We start from the raw sequence: 20,976 nt of genomic DNA on the forward strand, positions 1-20,976 counted from the left end.
TTATTATTATTATTATTATTATTATTATTAGTATTATTATTATTATTATTATTATTATTGTTAACACTATTTCCTGCTCCGAGGGAAATCTATCTTTTTCTTTTTTTTTATATTTTGACCTAAACCTTAGAGTTTTTTGTTTGCTAAACCTTTATGTAAATGTTCCGTTTCTGAGCATGAATTTCTTAAATTGTTTTTATTTTTAAAACAATTATTGTTTTTTTTTTCTCCACTATCTGACCATTTGGTCGCTCTCTGAATATTTCTGTTTGTTTGCTTTTTAATTATTTATTCTTTTTAGACACTATTTGAGATCGGAGTGGGGACGAATATATTTGCTAGAAACTAGAAAAAAACCAAGAGAGAGAGAGCGAGTTTAATAAGAAAAAAAAAGAGGTGGGGGGAGGATGGATGGGACATTTATCCCTTTCAACGTTCTGTAAAAAGAAGATGGAATTTAAAAAAAAAAAAAAAAGTGACGTTACCGGGATTCGAACCCACAACGTCGATTCTGGTCAAACTTCCAGGGCAGACGACTAAACCATTCGGCCATGACACCCACTTCGAAGTCGACGCATATTGTGTATATGTAGTAACAACTGATTTTAATGTTGGTTAATTTTATGTTTTTATATATATTTTATTAACTTTCCTTATTTCTATGTGCATCTGAAACATTCCATATTCTGGAATGTGGATAATTGTTTAAAAGAGCGGAGTTTCAAATATGCGTCTGGGGATAATGAAAATTCGTTATCCCCAGACAGGTGTCTGGGGATAATCACAGCGTTACTCTAAACGTAGTATTATAATCAGTAAAAAGTTTTGACCAATAAAAAATTTAGTCTGCGCTGAGGACTAACTACCATGTTCTAATTCTTTGTTTCTTGCATTCCTCACAGATTCTCACATTGCAAGACTAAGAGCACCGTCATTGAAAATAACATCTTACTGAATCAATCCTGAACATGACTAAAACTAAAACAGACTTCAGAAGTAAAAAGTATACTTATGTCCATTATCAATTTATTTTAACCTCGTGATAAATGTAAACTGGCAACAAAAATGAATCCAGACAAAGACGAAGGTGGGGATCTCGATCCTCAACGAGGGACTCCTTGTAATAGGGGGAAAAGAACTCAAAGACCAAGAAATTCTCCTCTGTTGAATAATAATAATAATCAATCACTTCAAACCAATTACCATAGAGATAACATTGTGCCCCAGCAACAGATACCACCACAAAATTTCCATCAAAGGTTACCACAACACATTCATCATTGGTGTAGTGAGAATCCTCGCCCTCCAAAACCATCACCTCAGCAATGGCAATACTTCACCAGATATCGGCCATTTGGAGACTCTGTCAGACCTTACCAATTCCCCCCTCCACCTCGCTTCCCGCAACAGTTTCAGTTTGGAACTTTTCCAGGTAGAAACAGTCCTAGGTTTCGTCATCGCAGAGAAAACATTGCAGTAAGGGGTGCAAACAGTATAAGTAGTAACAGCAATAATGATAGTCAATTTGAAGGAAATTTGTACAATAATATCTCAGACGCTCCCCAAGATAGAGATGTGAGACAAAAAACGGGGCCTTTCATGAATGGGAGGAAGAGACCTAATAAGAATAGACGTCATAGACATGATTCTTCCAAGTCAGGTAAAAGTAGAAAAGATGAAAATGAAATTAAAGAAACTGGTTTAGCTTACACCTCTGTTTCTGAAAACAATTTTGGAAAAAGTTTATGTGGTGTATCTGATTCCATGAAAGAAAATTTGTTTTCAGTTGAAGATGATGCAATTAAGATATCTCTAAGTTGTGATGAAAGTTGGTTAAATGTAGCGGCTGTTGAAAATTCTTATGCAACAGTGGCAGAAGAAATAGATTCAGAGACTGTTGAGGAAGGTGCTGTAGGAGGTGCGCCTTTAAACACCAATCCTACTACAGTTCATGGAGGAAGTGATTATTCCCCTTTAATAGATAAAGATTTAATTGATGAAGGTGCTATTTTTGATCTTGACAGAATCTTTCAAAACCATGAGATTTCTGGAAAAAGTGATACTCGTTTTGTGAATGGGTTAAGTTCAGATGATGATTTGGACTATATGTTTGATTATGAAACTAAACAATCTGAAGAAACGAGACTTTCTGATACAGAATCAGAACCTTTTTATCAAGGTAGAAAATTATGTAGCTCAGTGCTTGACTCTGCTGAGACATGGAATAGTGGCAATAAGGGATATGGTTGTAGACGCCTGAAGGTAAATAGTTTTGTTTTTAATGGGAATGACAGAAATGACAATCAATTTCATGGTGATGGAACCGACAGTAGCGATAGTAATAGTAATGTCAATGCCAGTAATGAAAGGCAAGTTGTAGAAGATTCTGATGGAGGTGAAGACACAGGTGACTTTATAGACACAGATTTACCATCTCATGTGAAGCACATTTTATCAAGCTCAGATGAAATGGACAATCAATCATCGGCTAAAGAAAGTGATGATGATGATGATGGCGATAATGTTGGCAGGAAAAAATGTGAGGAAAGGACTTTTTCCACCATGAAAGAAACTGAAAAGAATCACTCAGATTTCAATTCCAATGATCTTTCAACTTTAGAACCACATTTACTCAACAGTCTTAGTCACCTTAATTTGAAAATGACACAGAATAAGGACATATTGAATGATAAATCTAACCAACATAATGGTGACGTTGAAAATTACTGTGATATAAAAGAAAACTCTATGTTATCAATAGATGGGAGTTCAAACACTGAAAGGAGTTCCAAACTGGTCAGTCGATGTAGTTGTGGAAATCGTACAAATTCTCAAACAGGCTGTAGAAGAGCTTACTTGAATTCTCCTCCGGGATGTAATTATAATATTAGGTCAGATGCTTTAAGTTTGACAGTGTATGGGGCAGCTGCTGATAATCTGTGCTTTGCTAATCATCCTGGAGCAGACTGTGAACTTCCGTCTTCTTCGGATCATTGTGAATATTCAAGGTCCATCAATAATATGTGTTCATCATTTAATTCTCTTTGTCGTCATCATTGTGAAGCAGTGGCAGAACATTCCGAGTTGTCCGCCAGTAGTGGTAGACCTCCCAGTAAATCTTGCCCTGATTGCCGTGCCAGTGGCACCTCAACAGCTGAGGAAGATGCTGGTAGTGGTAGTGGAATCTTCTCATATAATCCAGCAGGCCTTGAAAACAGTGTCGGCTCAGCTTGCCCTCATCAAATGAACAACCATCATCATGGACATGAGGTTAATGGATTTGTTCAAGACCAAGTTAGCCATATTTTGTCCAACAGTAATTCTCCAGACAATTACGAAGCCACTGTTTCTGCATCTGCAGCTGAAAGAGAACTGGTATGTTTACAGATCTACAAAATAATCTTGATAAGATAAATTAGTTTGAGAAATAATTAATTGTTTTTTTTTTGGGTAATTAAATGAAATTGAAATTATGAAATGTTGGCAAGGATCATAATTTAACATTTGACAAATTTATTCTCCAACTTTTGTAATAAAGTTTGACTAAACCTGAACTTTTGAATATATACCTATATATCTACTATAATATTATAAGTAAAACAGACCTGTCACTTTCACTTACTCAGATAAAACTTTGATGAACTGATAGATTTATTGTAGGGGCTTTATATCTGGCCAAATTGGATCTTGTTAATCAAAAGCAAAGAAGAAGATAATTAGAAACATTGTTTATATTCATCTCACTAATGCATGGTATTGGTTCTGTAAAGCATGCAGAACTGAGGTTTAGATTTTTTCACAAAGAAAATACAGTACAGATTAAAAAAAAAAAAATATTAATTTCCCGTGGCAGGTCAGGTCGAGCTGTTTTTTTATTTTTTATTTTTATGATGGTGACAAGGTTGCAACGCCGGATTAATTTTCTTTTATGAGTTAGAAGTAGAAATGTAGATGATTTGCTTATGGGTTATCTTTGAAATTATTGAAGTACAACACTTGATGGATGAGGTTGACAGATATTGCAAGTTTTTACATAACACGTGTCCAGCACTGTATGAAATGGAAATTTGGTTCTATTTCTCTATGGCTTGCTGGGTGAATAAATATGTGAAAAATCCGTGGAGATGCTCTATTTGACTTAAATACGCTTTTCTGGGGGCATTTTGAGAATAGTGAAATCCTGATAAAACTCTGCCAGATCAGAAAGCTGGGTTGAGTTTACTTCAAGCAAGGTTGACTTTATCCATTATTCATGGAACACACTTAGATAAAGAACAGAAAATTTAGGACCAACAAGAGGTGTTGACTTTAACTTACTTTAAGCAGAGTGTTGTTTTTATGTAGATTCCATTGAATATACCATGATATTAACAGGAATGACCCATGTTGTCCATGTTAGCATTTTGGGAGTCAATAATACCCAAGTAAGTTAAAACATGAAAGTGTCTTAAGTGCGACTCAAACATGAGCTCCCCTGGTTTCAATGGAATGCCCAACCACTTGGCTATTTCATCTTTATATTTTATGATATTCTGAATTTTTCAGATTCTCTCACACATGCTATTTTACTTATCTCTCCGAAATTATTGTTCTCAATTCCATCCTATGTTTAACAGCAATATTCTTCTTCTTGTATTTTGAATTTAAGCAGGATGAGGATTCTGACATTTCCAAAAAATATATGGTGTCTAATATGGATAGCAGTAGCAGCAGCAGTAGCATGGCTGGAGGCATGGAGGATCTGATGCTGAATTTTGATTGTAATGGGGACCATGTAGACATGGTGCTTCTTCCGATGGAGGAAGAAATAGAACCAGTTCTGTACACCAGTGGTGGCGGTGGTGATGTTGATGATGATTATGATTATGATGAAGTTTTGATCCCGCCTAATTTGTCAAGAGGTTTGCGGCGGTCACAACCTGTTTCAACTACAGTTGCAGCTAATATTCAACACCACCCCATGATGGGTCCGTCTTGCAAGTAGGTAGCAATGAAAGTAAAAGTAGCAGTATTTGTAGTACTATTTACAGGAGTTCCCATCACCTGAATGCATTTGTTCTACCTAATTAACCCTTTATCTCATGAAACATAATTTTTTCTTTCAAACTGAGTGCTCGGTCTTTGGATCTCATTTTGCCTGTATTGTATACCTGTTAAGTCACCGTTGATGAGCAAGTTATCAAAGGTTTATTTAGATTGTCTTCATGCCCCTAAAAAGTAATTAGAAGAAGGTGAAATCAAGCAATGATTACATGATCATTGATTTCCTTCGACTTGTTTAGAAGGCTAAAATTATCTGATGCTATTTTGTTTAATGGGCTTAGGTTGATATAGTGAGAATTTTTTGCGTGTGAGTTGTAAGTTGATAAGATAATAATAAAAAAAAAATATGAATGCTAAACTTCTGCTCAAGGTGAAGACAGTTACTGTTTCCACCTGTAAAAGCAAAAATCAAAAATGAATATAGCAGCTTCATAAAAAGAACAAAATACCAAATAAAGCTAAATGAAGAAAATCACCTTGGTGCCTGTGCCGCCAATATGCTTTTTTTTTTTTTTTCGTTTCACAACCATTCACAACCAGAAAGGCACTGTACTAGCAGTTTTTGTTTGTTTATCATCGTCATTTGGAGCTTTCTCAGGTTTTCATTTATTTTTATTCAAGGTAAAAGGTAAATAATCTAAGGCTAAGTGCAATCCACTACCATTTAATTTTGTTTGATCTCATAAAATCTTAGTTGTGAAATTACAAGTTTTTTCTAAAGCTACTTCCTATTTAGGTGTTAACTTTTAAAGATTCGTCACATTATTAATATACATCAAAGAAACAAAACTAAACAAACAAACAAAAACAAACACAACAAAATAACCCCCAACAAACCCACCACTCCATTATTTAAAGACCTTTTTTTTTGTGTGTGTGGCAGGAGTTTTATTTTTCTTGGTCATGTTCTTTGCTGCTTTTTTTTTTTTTTTGATAATGAAATTTTATATTTATTTATTCACAGCTTTGATGAATGTCATGGCCCTCACATCAGAGATCCAATTTCTGTTGGGAACAGATTGGTGAGTGATTTTAATTTATTTCCAGCATCTAGATCATCTCAACATAATACCATTTTGAGGCAATAGGTTGCATTTCAAAATAAGTTTCAGGTTTTTTGAATTTGTTGGAATTGGATTTCAGGCTTTTTTGGCCTGACCTATTTGCACTCATGCCAAACGATACCATTTCTACACAAATAGCTACCCCACTCAAATGAATGCACACATTCAGTTATTTTTTTCCAAGTACAATAAGGTTACGGAACTCCCTCACCGACATTTTGAGAAATCCTGACAGTTATGAAAAATTTACTTGCCAAATAGAAGTGTTGAGGCAGTAATTATTGTGATACAGAACTATAACCTAACACCATCCCATTCACAGAAATGTTGTGTTTATCTTCAATGCTGAAGCTGCAATAGTATTGATTGAATTGGAAAAGGTGTGGTTAAAGTATCAACAGTCACAATTCCAGTAGTGGAAACTTAATTTATATAACAAAAGGCAAATGTATGCCATTGATCTGGTCAAAAAAGTGCTTCTTATAATTTTTAGTCCATTCTATTTAGTGCCGAGGAAAGTGAATATAAAATAACAAAGATCAATAAATGCCTATGATAATTTGCAAAGCAAAAATATAGGATGGATGTGTTAGAAGGAAGGAGTGTGTAGACGTTTTTGTTCACTTTCTTAATGGATTGAAAAAGTTAAGTCTTTTTTTTGTACTCCCTAAATTTCAGCCAAGCAAAGAATTCTATGAGTTGATTAAAACTGTGAGCTCTACAAATTCATACATGCGTTTCTTTGATAAAGATGGTCAGGATGTACAAAGGAGTGTAAGTAATTTGTTATAAAATTATCACAATAGATTCTTTCACTTTCATTATTAATACCTTTATTTGTTATACTGCATTTCTCATCATCATTATCATCATCATCATCATCATCATCATCATCATCATCATCATCATCATCATCATCATTCATCACTAACATAATACTTATGACAATTGTCAGTCGATATCTTGATTAGGAATCGATATTGCATACAACTGTTAAACTGAGAAATAAGCAGACTTGGCAAAAGAACTTTGTAGATTTTGCTTCAAAGTGAGTATTTGGAATTAAGATTGAGCATGGGAAATTCACAATCATAATAATACTATATCTTTATTGTCCTAAAAAAAGTGGCAATTTGTCATTTGGTTACACATTTATAACAATACAATATTGACATAGACACACTCACACAGATGCACACTAGTAACATAGTAGTCATCGAAAAAAAAACCCCCCCAAAAAAACAAAAAACAAACAAACAAACCGGCATCAACAACATCATCATCATCATCATCACCATCTTCGTCATCATCATCATCATCATCATCATCATCATCATCATCATCACAACAACCTTCCTAATATTTTCGTTACAATCCTTCACTTTCACCATTCCCCTATAACACCATCACTATCTTCATCATACTCCATATTATATTATTCATCAACACATGAAGTGTGTCATCAGTTCAATGTCTCTACTATCATATAAAAAAATAAAAGCATTTATAACACTGAGTGAATCATCAGAAAAGGGCTCCCATTGGATATAGATGAAGAAAAATGAAAACAAACTAAACCCTGATCTTAAGGAGGAAGGTGATTGTGTGTGGACAAAAAAAAAAAAGGAGCTGAAAGGCATATAAGAGTCATGATCTAGATTTGTTCCAGTCCCCTTAGAGAAGGCAAGAAGAGCTAGAGGGAACGTTTTCTCTAGGAAGACTTTCTGCTCTCAGTTTCTCTACAGTTATTGCAACTAATAAAATATAAACTTAAAATTTCCCTTCAGACCCAGAAAACCTCCAATGACGAAGAGACCACCAGTACTACAAAAGGAAACTGCAAGCAAGTGAAGAGGTCATCTGGTTCTAGAGGTGATGGCCTCAAGGTGGACAGGGTCATGATCTGGAATGAGTACGAGGCTTATGTGGTCCAGTATAAACAGATTGCTGTGTCAGCCTGTGGTCAAACTGCTGTTCTCAATGTCCTGGTAAGTGCTAGTGCTTGATAAAAATCTGTTTGTGATAAATTGCCAGTAAAATAGCACTCTCCCTTACTTCCCCTGTACCCTTAATAGTTTGGGATGAAACTAGCAAATATAAAAGACAAAGCAGTTTTTGTTGTTTACAGAATATTGAATAAACTTGGAATTTATTGGCTTTGACAGACTGCTGAAGAAAAGAAAATGACCACACCTTTCCCTTTGTAAAATTTATATATAATACTCTAAATACGTCATAAGTCACTATAAACTATACTTATCTAAAATGCTAACAATATCTATTATAAATCCCAATGAATGAGAAATGAATTGACAACAGTCCTATATACAGTGGACTCCGGATAAGACGATGCCCAGGAGAACCGTGAAAAAAATCGACTTAACCGAAAATCAACTTAATCGGAGTGTAACCAAAATGAGCAAAAATGCATGTGAACAAAGCAAGCCAATCTAGAATAAGTAAGGCCCTTCATGTCGCGCTTTTCGCTGACGTTGCTTGGTCGCGTTGAATTGACCTGAGAAGTAGAGGTCCTGTAGTGGTCATCAGAGGCTCCTACCTCCAATAGCCCCAAAGAGGAATCAGAATACATAAATTTGAGATAAAAAAGGGGAATCAACTTACTGTTATTGACTATGACATGCTTTGCAACAGAAAATGTAATAGACAATCCAAAAGTACTCAAATGATAAAATATAAAATGTGTAATAATGTGCAGATTATGTAAAGAGTAAAAAGGGGGTCAAATAATAATAGAGGACACACAGGTTCTGGCAGTGCCGGAACACAAATACACAGGGCTAAAATTGAATAGGGAAAGAATCTGAGGGCACTTAATGATTTTACCGATTGGAGCCAACATATAATACTACGTAGGTCATTGACCTCATACATGGGAGTCAACCCCCTGCCCAAAAATATAATATTATCTGACATCAGCTGCACATACTTTGAATGGACTAATCAGACACACAAAATGTGTGTTGATTGACCATAGCTCACTTCTTTTTTTTACTAGAGATTTAAAAAAAATTAATTTTCGTCCATTGGAAAGCTGAAAAGCGGAATGTTTGCCTTGAATGCGGAATGTAGATCAATTAAGTTGAGTTATTCCGCAAAAATCGGAAGGGTAGGTCAAGGTCATACTTCTTGTAAATCATCGAGACAGAAATAGCTGGTATGCCCATTTCTTCTGCGATGATTTTCTGTCGCATGCCAGACTTTTCAAATGCATCGATCAGCTGGATCTTTCTTTTTAGCGATAGGTTTGCCGTTTTAGTTGTAGACTTGACTTGAATTCTTGATAAAATTGATACTAATTAAGAGGACCATTACATAGGATGGCCTTGGAACTAAAAAAAAAAAAATAATAATCTTGAACTTGAAGTTGCGACGATGTAAAAAATGAGAAATCAAAGTTATTCGAAACTGCTTATGTACATTGAGCACGGGCGTCAGGCAAAGCAGGTACATCACATTGGTGTGCGCCAATCGTTCCCGGATATTCTTAACTATTGAAAATTCTTACTGGTAGCTTTTTTAACCAATGGAAATTCTTGTTTATTTGTGATTTTATTGTGGTCATGAGTGATAAGAACATCGACTTAAGCGACATTGACTTATGTGGAGTTTTTTTTTTTTTACTAATGTTATATAGGAAGAAGGGGAGGGACCAAGAAAAAAAATCGACTTGGGTAAAAATTGACCTAAGCAACGTCGACGTATCCAGAGTGCACTGTACATGGGTGCCAGATTGCTTTTTAGAAATCTTGGTTTATATCTGGCCAGTATTTTAAATCAATAAGTGAGCTTCATTTCTGTTGTAGATAAGTTTATTATGTGTGAGTTTTTTTGTTGCTTTTTGTTGTTGTTGATAATTCTAGTTTTATTGTAAAATAAGCAGGTATGCAGTTTTTTCCACAAGCCGTGCAGGTTTTTAAAACCCCAGGTGGTGGCACTCGTGTATAGATAACAATCATATCAAATATTAAAAAATAAGTCTCAATGGTGTTGATAGCTCAGTTGTTAAGACATCTAGTCTTGGAACAAAATAAAAGGTGAATAAATAAATGCTGAGCGTGGTCAGTGATTTGATGGGTGACATTGATCACAAGACTCTGGCCCTGGCGTTTTGTCCTTGTTTATGACACTAACTTACTCAACAAGGTGTTGGTGAATACCTGGCCATAATTACAAAAAGGATTTCTGATATGTTACATACACTTAATGAATTGCAAATTTGGTCCCATTTGCATTGCTTGGTGAATTTATGAAGCATCAAAGAACGCATTTAGCTTGGTGAATCAGATAAATTGCAAAATATCAACGTTCATATTTACTTATTTATTTATAATTTCTTCCCTTCTGTCACTAATCTTGAATTTTTTAGAAAGCTCTCAAGTTCCAATGTGAGAAGTCTTCTGTCTGCAAAGTGATCAAGACCAACCTCAGAAAAGAGGACAAAGACATTCCTGAATATCTCTTCTCTAGGACATGTGCTGGTAGGATTCTGTACACTGGATTTTCATATTCAAATAGGCTATTTTTTTCTCTCACTTGATAGTTGGGTTCGTAAGGCACATATTCGTTTGAGTTTTTCCATTTCAACAATGAGCCCCTACATAAAAAAAAACAAAACAACAATTTTTTTTTTTTAATTTGGTAATCAGAATAGTAAAATAATAGCTTAGGTTTTACACTTTATATTTGCTGTTGGCTTGGGATCCCTTATAAAGCATTTGAGCACATTTTGCAGATATTGTACTATATAAAAGCTAAAGATATGTTTATTTATTCTTTTTATTATATCCAGACAGCCATTATTTGAAATCAAATCAATAGTACCATAAGTTGTATAAGTTTCTTTTTGTCAGATTAAAAAAATGTTGATCAAAATTTTTCAGCGATTGTAAGATTTCTTTAAGGTTAATACTAAGAGTTAAATATTATATTAACTTATTCATTTCACAACTGTGAAGCTTTTAAACTACAGATGCTATTATATAAGCATTTGAAATGGAATTTGCATGAATTTGGAGACTTTAAAAATTATAAGAAGATAAAAAATGTAAACATTCTTCTTTGCATTGACTTTTGACAATTTCATAGAGAATACACTTATGAATGCAAAGAGTAAATTAATAAGGAATGAAAGTGGTGAACTATTCATTTTCTTGTAATGAAATACAGGGACAACTGCAGTGGAGTTGATATCAGGCATGGAGAAACTGACAGGAGGTGTGATAGGAGGCCGATTTTTCCACTTCTGGCCCCCTAGGAAAGTCAAGTTGCTTCAGTGGCTTGCCTACTGGATGAAAAGAGGTGAGGCATTCATGACATAGTCATCCTTGACTAGTGTGGATATTTTTTCAAAATGGATACAACATATTTTAATGAGCATTAAAACCAGAGCTGAGGTACAAATGTGTATAGAAATCGTCTACAGGGCAAATTTTTTGCTTTAGGATCAAATGTGTCTAGTTTGCTGCTAATTACCTTTTCATTTCATTTTTCAAGAGTGAAATGATTATGTATCTATAATTATTGCGTAGATTTAGTAATGATAACATTTGCCATCTGATACGGCTAATTTTCAAACTGTTACTGACAATTTAAAAATAATTTTTAATTGTATCTTCAATGCTTTTTGTGTGTTTCACTTTTGATTTAAAATTTTAGATTTTTTGATGATAATGATGATGGTTTGAAATGTGATATCAGCAATTATTATGATGTGGTTGAAGCTGGCTTGATAGATTCTGCAGATTCTGCTGCTGATGATAATGACAATGTTTAAGGTTGTGTGTGCTAACTATATCTTGACCATGTTTTCTCTCCGTTCCAAATATAGGTGCCATTCCCATGGCCACTCTCAACCTTCAGCAGGGACCACACTCAATATGGGAGGTACCTGATTCTTGGCACCATCAGATGGTCTATGGCGTCAGTCACCAAGGTAAGCAAAAACCCTTGTCTTTCTCCCCTATACTTGTCTTTCTTTTCCATTGTTTTCGCCAAAACCCATTTTTCTTTTTTATTCAAGTATTTTATTTCCATTGACTTCAATTTGACAGTACGGGTGACATGGTTGAGTTGATATGTTCATGCACAATCATCAGATGATTTGAGTTCAAGTCTTGTACTTTGGCATTCAGATTTTATATGAGAAACAAACATAACCCTTTTCGCACTTTGAGGAGTTAAAATTTTTTCTTCCAAATTGGATCCCCACAGAAAATAATTAAAGCTAGTTTTATTTTTATTTTCATTTATTTTTATCGGTAATATCTTAGAAAAAGAATCCTTTCTATAAAGCTTTTTTATAAAATCAATGATGAATTCGTGTGTTTAAAGGAACAATTAAAATTAATTGAGGAACATGTGAGCAAACAATGGTATGCATTACTGAACATCTGCATCAAGCTTTATGGTTTAATTGCCTGGAGTGACATTAACAGTGAAAATTGCAAGAGCAAATGGCTTACGTGGATAGCAAACTCTGTTCTTGGCATTGTGTCCTTGGATAAGACACTCTGCAAGAGGCATTGGTGGATATTGTAAAAGTTCTGATACAAAAAGGGAATCTAACAGATGACTGATACTGTCTGAAATGGAAAGGTGGTTCAATATAGTCATATAGATAAATCTTTCATTGCAGAGCACACTGGGCAGTTGTCATCTGTATAATTGCATTCATTCAATTTGACTTTGTTTGATCCTTAAAATTTGTTTTTATTTCAAGGTTTGTATCTAACCAACCCCCTTGAGATTGTGTCAGAGAGGTCAGCAGTCAAGCAACTTCACAGTGATTCCGTTTTGCTTGTCAGACGCCAGGACATTGTTTCGCGTTTCAGGGAATCCACAGACCTCGGGCAATTACTGGATCATCCTGACCCACGATGGATGTCCATGAACGTTTTAGGTAAGATTTAGTCGGGTAGATGGGGCTCGATAGCCTTGACAGGCAATCCATCTAGGACAAGGAAAGTCTAATGTTACACCACTGAAGTATCTAGGTAAGATACTGTAGTAATAATAGGTCTAATCACTATCAATTGGAATCAACTGAATCATAAATTAATTTATGTTATAAGAAGACTGTGAAATGGCATTGGAATTGCTTTCCTCTCAGTCATTGCCCCATAAAGACTGATATGCTATGGACGATTTTAGAGTAAGTATGCAGAAAGCATTGTGCATACGTTTCGTATAGATTAAAGACCCTACCACTTTGAAACAGCAAAGTTTGGTATTGTGTTGGTCCAGTTTTAGTTAACTCAGTAATAAAAAGGAAAGTCAGGGTCCCTTAATGGTAAAGATGATGTCAGTAGGAACTGGTCACTCTTCCACATTAACCCTCAATCTTCATTTTGAAACTTTATGTTTGTTGATGGATTACTTATATGTTGTATACATTTCTTTAAAGAATGATTAAATAATTATGGATGGTAGTAAACTAAATAAAAACCAATATGAAAATGACTTCTTTCTTCCTAGGCCAAGTGGTGAATGTGCTGAGAGAGTGTAACATGCCATCTGTACCGGGATACCGTCTACAAGTTACCTCCCATGTCAGAATACCTGCATCTTACCAGGCTGGCATCACTCTGTTCATGCGCAAGGATCAGCTGGCTTGGAATGCCCTAGTCACAGCTTCAGAACTCCCTCTGGAGTGAATGATTCCAGCCTTTTTGATTGATGCTGCTCCAACAGGTTTTGAGTATGGAACTATTAATTGTTGAATTGTTATTACGGTTTGTTTATTGTTGTTTTAAATAATTTTTTTGGTTTTTGTCATTTTGTGTATTAATTTATTTGCTTTTTATTTCAGTTGTCTTTTAGCAAAACTGTAAAATTACTGTAACTCTTTGACTCAATCTGGATCTTTCACATCAAAATAACAAATGGTTTTGTTTTAATTCTGTTGCCTAATAGGAGTTTGAATTTGGTGTCATAACTGTCAAATGAGCATTAAGAAAAAACAATTGTTTTCGCAACCAGTGATATGCAGTAGGAACATACTTCAGTATCCCCTTCCAGGAGATTAAATTGGGCAATGCCATCACATGTGATGGAGTTTTCTAACCTTGCATAGTTGCTGGGGAGGTTTCTCATGCCACACCTTCTATCCCCCTATAACAGTTATCCCTTCCCACTTTGCTTTCTGTCTTTGTCATGGAATGAGATTACTTGCTTTTGTGCTAGCCTCGATGGGGATTCTTAGTCAAGAGGGAGTTGACATGAAATGACCTGAAAGAGTTGCAAGTGCTGTAGAACCCTTAAAAACAAACAATGCCTTCACACGGAGACAAGATTATCGCTGGGTGGGGTTCCTACCTCCCGTAGCGGGCAGGGAGGTACTTGCTTTGTCTTCTATCCCCTCTTATCTGTTTTCCTATTGTTTTCTGTCTTTGTCTTGGAATGAGATTGCTTGGTTTTGTCCTGACCTTGGACGGAGTCCTTGGCTGAGAGGGAAACAGTCGAATGTATAGTTTTAGTTTTGGGAGATGATATTTTTTACCTTGTAAATCATCTCTCTGTTATGTACTGTTACTCTTTTCATTTTTAACATATGGTTTGTAAACATTTGAGTGTATTCCTCTTAGTGGGGACCTGTGCTGGTGTCTGGAGACTTTTAGGTGATCTCAAACTAAGTACTTTGATATTGTGCTCTTGGAATCTACATCTGTTTCCTATTTGGACCAATTCCCCTTTGTCTTACCTTTTCTTGGGTGCTTTAATTGTAATTCTAGAACTTTTTACTATTCCATTTTCTTCCTTTTTACTGGCGCTGATATGACCTTAATGTGTTGCAAGCGCCGTAAAACCCTTCAAAACAAAAACAAACAAGATTATCGGGTATCCAGTCCTCTTTGCTGAATACTACATTAACAGGACCTGCTTTTTTTGTGACAAAGGAAACTTCTCATTGCTTTATTGTCATCTCAGTGGGGTCAAGATGACTGGCTATTGTAGTGTGATTTATGATATAACCAATCCAATCCAATCAATCTTCTTGCCCCACCTGCGTTGAAGGAAAGGCAACCTTGTGCAGAAATTGGTAGTTCTCTTGCCCTGAAAGTTTTTTCAGAAAGTATGCTCAACTGCAGATGCAATTACATTTGAGTCCTTTTTGTTTTGTGTCTCCATCCACAATTAAAGAAAAACATTCGTCTGTGGAACAGGCTGCCCTCGTCCTTTGTGACGCACGACAGCAAAAACATACATATAGAGCTGATGAGAATAATAGACCTGTCCAATTGAAGTCTTTGGGAGAAAAAGGTTCTCTATCATGTCAAAACACAATGTTAACGAATCTTCAACGATGTCCATTAAATTGTAAAATCTTCTGGCACGTTGCCTATGAAGCAAAAAAGCGATTGCCTTTGCTCATTTTTCTGCTTCAGGCAAATCTTGGCGCAGCTGAATCTTGAAGCGCAAACAACCGCTACAGATGTCCTTGGCCAGGTGTACAAAAGCAAAGTTGAATTGATGCAAAAAGATTGAATAGTGCAAGACATAGGTAACTTACCTATGATTCTGCTCATTGAAGAGTTGGTGCATCTTGGCAACATTCAAGTCACCAGGAAGATATTTCCATCCAGGAGTACCACGACATGCATAATGGCTGGTTCTGCATGTGAATATTTCAGTATGAGCTTTCCTCCATAATTTTTTTTGATCTCTTACACTTTTTAAGTTCTCTAATATCATCAGTGTACCACTTCTTAATGGGTCTTAAAATAATATTTTTTGTGGTAAGGGGACAATGGTTATTAAGAATTTCAGATAAAATATTGTTTTAATGATCCACCATGTCGGACACAGAATTGGAAGATAAAATTTGATTATCATTAGAAAAATCATTTAAATTAATATCTCTTGATTAAGGTTAAGTCTCTTCTGAGACTCAAGACATTGACGATGGTTTAAGTATGGCTATGGTCAGAAATCGAACAGTCTTCAACTTTGACTGATATTAGGTTTTTGTCATTTTTATCAGCTAAGACAAGGTCGAGTATATGGCCGCAATATGGGTAGGTTCAGCGACATACTGCATCAGGTTGTGAGATTCAAAAATTTGTGTAAACATTTTGCAGCCACTGTCATTCCATTCATGTTGTCTTGATGAAAATTAAAATCCCCCATCGGGTGGTTGGATGGGAGCATCACCCTTGAATCATATACCTATGATGTTCGCATGGGTGTACGATCCGATAGTGATGTCGTTTCTTCTTCTCTTTACTAGCCTATCCTGTTTCTTTGGTTTGTGATTGTATTTTTGACAGGGGATATTTTTTTTCTCTGTAAATCTTCTGCCTGTTTGTTCTTGGTTATTTATAATTTAGCTTATGATATCTTTAGGTTATGATTTTGATTTACATTTGTACTATTTTTGTTAGATTGCTTGTTTTTTTGTTTCAGCGGTCTCTCATATAACCTCAATTGTGTTGGAAGAGACCTAAAGCAACAAACAAACAAACAAACAAACAAAATCCCCCATCACCAAAAGTTTTTCCAGTTTGACACATATCTCGTGAATGAAGTTTTCAAAAGGATTATATTCTCCAATATGTAAAACGTGACATTTGGAAATTTTAAAATTCAACTCCCAATCCTTTGACCAAGTACATTAAAACAGAAGATTGTCCTGTAATATCTAACTGTTATTCGCAGTGTTGTAAATCTTTGTGTCGTCTGCAAATAATTTACATGTAGATAATAAGACATCAGGGAAGTCATTGTTAAAGATTATAAACAGAAGAGGACCCAAAAAACTACCCTGGGGAATCCCACTGGTAACTTTACCAAATTCCTAAAACTCACCTCCTACCTTTACCCTTTGGGAACTTAAAAAACGATTTTATCCAATTCAACATGCAGCCTCTTATTCCATACGATTTCAATTTTTGAAACAGCCTTAAATGTGGTACAGAATCAAACGCTTTCCGAAAGTCTAAATATATAATATTAATATTTTCTTTTTCATCTAACATGGTAGTAAAATTTTCCATCACTTACATAAGCTGTGTAACACAGGAACGATTATTCCTAAAACCATGCTGGCAGGGACTGAACAAGTTGTTGCTTTCAAAATAATTCAAGATACATTCTTTTATGAATGATTCCATTAGTTTGCATGTAATACATGTGAGACTTACTGGTCTATAGTTTCCCGGGTCTTCTTTATTTCCCTTTCTAAAAATTGCCGTCACATTTGCCATTTTCCAAACAAATGGTAGAACTCCTTTGATAAACGATTTGTTGCATATAATAAACACTGTTGTAGTTATTTCTAAAGCCAATTCCTTCAATAATTTTGGATGGCGATTATCAGGTCCCATACTTTTTGAACAATCAAGCCTGCACAGTTTTCTGAAGATGGCTTCTTTAGAAATCACCACATCCGACAAAGACCTGTTATTGCTTCTATCGTTGAAATTAGGAATGTTATCTATAGTCTCATCAACAAAAACACTTAAAAAAGAAATCATTCAGCACATCTGCTTTACTCCTATCATCATCATATACGACTCCGTCATCTTCTGTAACTAATGCTGCAATTCCAGTTTTTCTTTTCAACAATAGCAATGCGACTCTAAGTTTCGTGGTAAAAATGATTAATCACAATTGTAAAGTTGGTTTAAAATCAAACTCCATCGTTAATGGGGTTATGTCAGAAAAATGAATCAATTGATGTAGAGATAAGTTGTAAGACAAGGAAAGAAAAACAAAGGGGTATGCAATATTCTGCAGCAATCAAAGTTACATCCGCCACTTAAAACAAATGCACTTGGGTCATTGTGCAATTATCACTTCCAATGTTTTTGTTTGAAATGTTGAAGATATAAATGTGTCAGCAGATTAATGCCTGTAAATGAAACTCTTGTGTACACATCATTATAATTTATTATATGCTATTCTTATACTAAATTGTGTAAAACAATTGTTGCCGGATGTCTCATTTTGGAATGAAACACTGCAGTCCTATGAATCGTTTTTGAAAAAAAAAGTAGAATTAAATACACGTTTAATTAAGGATATGTCGCGATTTGGACGGAAAGATTTTTGAAAGGGTAAAGCTTTTTCACCCATGAAGTGAATCTGAGCCACTTCTCTCAAACTCTGAAAATGGCGTATGTTGCACTTTGGAAACAAACTGTTTTCTTATTATCTATCTATATACATTTGTTTTCAGTGTAATCTAAATATGGTTGAGTCAAAATAATTAAAAATTAGCATTCTGGTTGGTAATGTAGGACTTGAGGGTGATTTGCCACAATGGAAGTGTGTGATTTGTCACATCAATAATTGTATAGACCTGCCTACTTAAAATATTAAACATCATTCATGGTTTTCATAAGGTAAATAATAGTATTTACCTTAGAGAGTGATCTGTCTATGAACAAACATATTAACAATGTGAGAACAAGTACTATCTGCATTCTAAGAAATATCAGAACAATCAGACCATTTATTAATAGGGAAACTTGCAACAAATTGGTAACATCTTTGATATTCCCGAAAATGGACTACCTACTGCAATGCACTGTTTGTTGGTCTCACAAAGGACAAAGTAAATAAACTCCAGAAAATATAGAACATGGCAGCCCGCGTTGTACTGCAGAAAGACAGGAAAACTGCAGCTCCCGAATTACTACAGCAGCTACAATGGCTGCCAGTGGACCAGCGGATTAAATATAAATCTTTAACTATCGTTTTCAAATGCTTGGAGGGCTCGTCACCAGCATATCTCTCATACCTCATTGCACGGTATAACCCACAGCGATCGCTTCGATCAACGAACGACCTCAAATTGAAAACACCCCGCTGTCGAGTGAAGGCTGGTGAACACGCCTTTCAGCATTCTGGCCCAAGGTTGTGGAATTTACTACGACTAGAGATACGTTCTTCATCTTCACTAGAGGAATTCAAGCGTCGATTGAAGACATTCTTATTCCGACAGGCTTTCTTTTGATTATGTGTATAATTAGCATTGTTCGTGTACTGTGTTAGGGCTTAATCTGTGTTATGCACCCAGAGCCCTCCTCAAGAAGGGATGTTTGGCGCACTATAAATCTATACCATTATTATTTTTATTATTATTTACAATACTTTAATAAGTGGTATACTTCACCAAGTTTTTATTGAATTTCAGGTGCTTCTGTCGCCTTGTGGAATAAGGCTGAAATTCTGAAGTTCTTCATATTTTTTGTTGGATGTTTTTCAACTGTCTAATTGGTATAATTTATACCTCTATTCTATTCTATTAATTAATTTTAGAGTTTCCCTTGTGGTGGGCTATCTCCCATGTCAGTGTCTTGTTGGATTTTAGGTGCTTTCAGACTGGACACTTGGATATTTAGTCAGTTGCTTGTTCTAAGACGCTTTACTAATCTTGAGACACATGGATAGAGTGTGCGTGGGATATATACTTCTGTCCCCTGTTTGAACTGGTCGCTTGTCTCTCTTTTCTCTATCATATTTTAGCGCATGTAAACTATTATTTATCACATTACTTTCCTTTTTCACTGCTGCTTAAATGGCATTAAAAGTGTTGCTTTTGTTGTAAAAACTTGTTTATAGAATTAATTTTGGGTCATTTTATGTTTCACCTTTAATAGAGTTAGTTTATTTTACAATAGCTGAGTGTTTCAATAGCTGAGTGGCAACCGCATTTCTCTAATTGAATTATAATATGTATCAATTCATAAAACCAGAGTAAGATCTTTCTATTCGTCATGAGTTTGGAGTCTTTCATACCGCATTGAACACATTATATTATTATGATGAAATATTTATATCTGTTGTTTGAGTCAATACACGGCTATTTTATTATTATTATTATTATTATTATTATTATTATTATTATTATTATTATTATTATTATTATTATTATTATTATTATTATTATTATTATTATTATTATTTATTAATAATAATTATTATGAATATGTGTACTTGTTTGTAAATGACATCTGAAACCATGTGTATACAACGTTCATATGTATCCATATTTGTACAGTGTTTGTCATTCATTTTGCAGAATTGGTGCGAATTTTTGTATGAATCATTAATCCTTTAACGTCAGGGTTTGCATTAACACTAATCTGACATCATGTCTCACCTTTTTCATTAACTTAATGAAAAAGGTGAGACATGATGTCAGATCAGTCTTAATTTAAGAGAGCAGTAACAGAGATGGGACTCGGGCATCAATGGTTCTTCAATGAAACCCAAGCTGTATTGTCTTTTACTACTCTCTGGATAAAACATTAAGCTCTGCAGTAATGAACTGGTAAGTTATGGGAAAATTAAGTCCATGATTTGAATGAAATTGAATCTCGACGTTAAAGGATTAATCACATGCTCTTGCAAGTCTTATTGATACAAATTGATAAGTATGGTCTTCCTGTAAGATTTGAAATAAATTGTTTTTAAAATGAAATTTCTTTTAATCTTTGTTTATTATTGTTTGGTGTGTTTTGTCCTCAGCATGATCAGAGAACATTTATATTTTTACTCTGCCATCAAATATTCCTTTTCAACAGTATTGAACAAAAATTAATATAACAACTTTGAAATAAGAACGTAAGACCAATCACGGAAAGTTTCGGGCTCAAAACCCTTCTTAAGCAAATAACAAAAACAATATAAAAAACAGTTACATCACTTAAAATCCAGAGTTTGCTATGCTCAGTATTTTGTTAAAAAAAACAAAACAAACTCTGCTTGTTCTGTTCATGGTGCCAAAGGTTTGTATTGTGCATTTTTCGTGGGTGGTAGTAGGTCTGCTATTGCCATTTTTTCATTGGGTGGTACAATTAGTTCAACGGAGCTGTAAGGTCCACAGGATTAAAAAAATATCTTT

The 20,976-nt window shown here is 34.9% G+C and overlaps 1 protein-coding gene across 6 annotated transcripts in view; it reads left to right on the plus strand.

The window, feature by feature from the left end:
• The window catches only part of LOC144977144 (uncharacterized), a 24,763-nt gene extending 4,210 nt beyond the window's left edge, over positions 1-20,553 (plus strand). Inside the window, exons 2-12 of one of the 6 annotated variants that reach the window (XR_013646245.1) lie at positions 903-3,375; positions 4,649-4,980; positions 6,008-6,065; positions 6,786-6,881; positions 7,895-8,095; positions 10,495-10,606; positions 11,295-11,426; positions 11,956-12,060; positions 12,847-13,026; positions 13,602-17,255; positions 20,258-20,553. Coding sequence is in view for 2 of the 6 variants with exons in the window: in XM_078922004.1 (XP_078778130.1) it covers positions 1,066-3,375; positions 4,649-4,980; positions 6,008-6,065; positions 6,786-6,881; positions 7,895-8,095; positions 10,495-10,606; positions 11,295-11,426; positions 11,956-12,060; positions 12,847-13,026; positions 13,602-13,780 (3,705 nt within the window). In the remaining 4 variants the exon portion in view is untranslated. Of the gene's footprint in view, positions 1-902; positions 3,376-4,648; positions 4,981-6,007; positions 6,066-6,785; positions 6,882-7,894; positions 8,096-10,494; positions 10,607-11,294; positions 11,427-11,955; positions 12,061-12,846; positions 13,027-13,601; positions 18,118-20,257 lie in introns of those variants that run through there. The other 5 variants (XR_013646246.1, XR_013646247.1, XR_013646248.1 and 2 more) reach the window with 5 other exon arrangements.
• The last annotated feature ends 423 nt before the right edge of the window (positions 20,554-20,976 follow it).

The sequence above is a fragment of the Berghia stephanieae genome, chromosome 7 (assembly GCF_034508935.2).
Source record: "Berghia stephanieae isolate SIO BIC M18660-M18661 chromosome 7, UCSD_Bste_1.3, whole genome shotgun sequence".
NCBI lineage: Eukaryota > Metazoa > Mollusca > Gastropoda > Nudibranchia > Aeolidiidae > Berghia > Berghia stephanieae.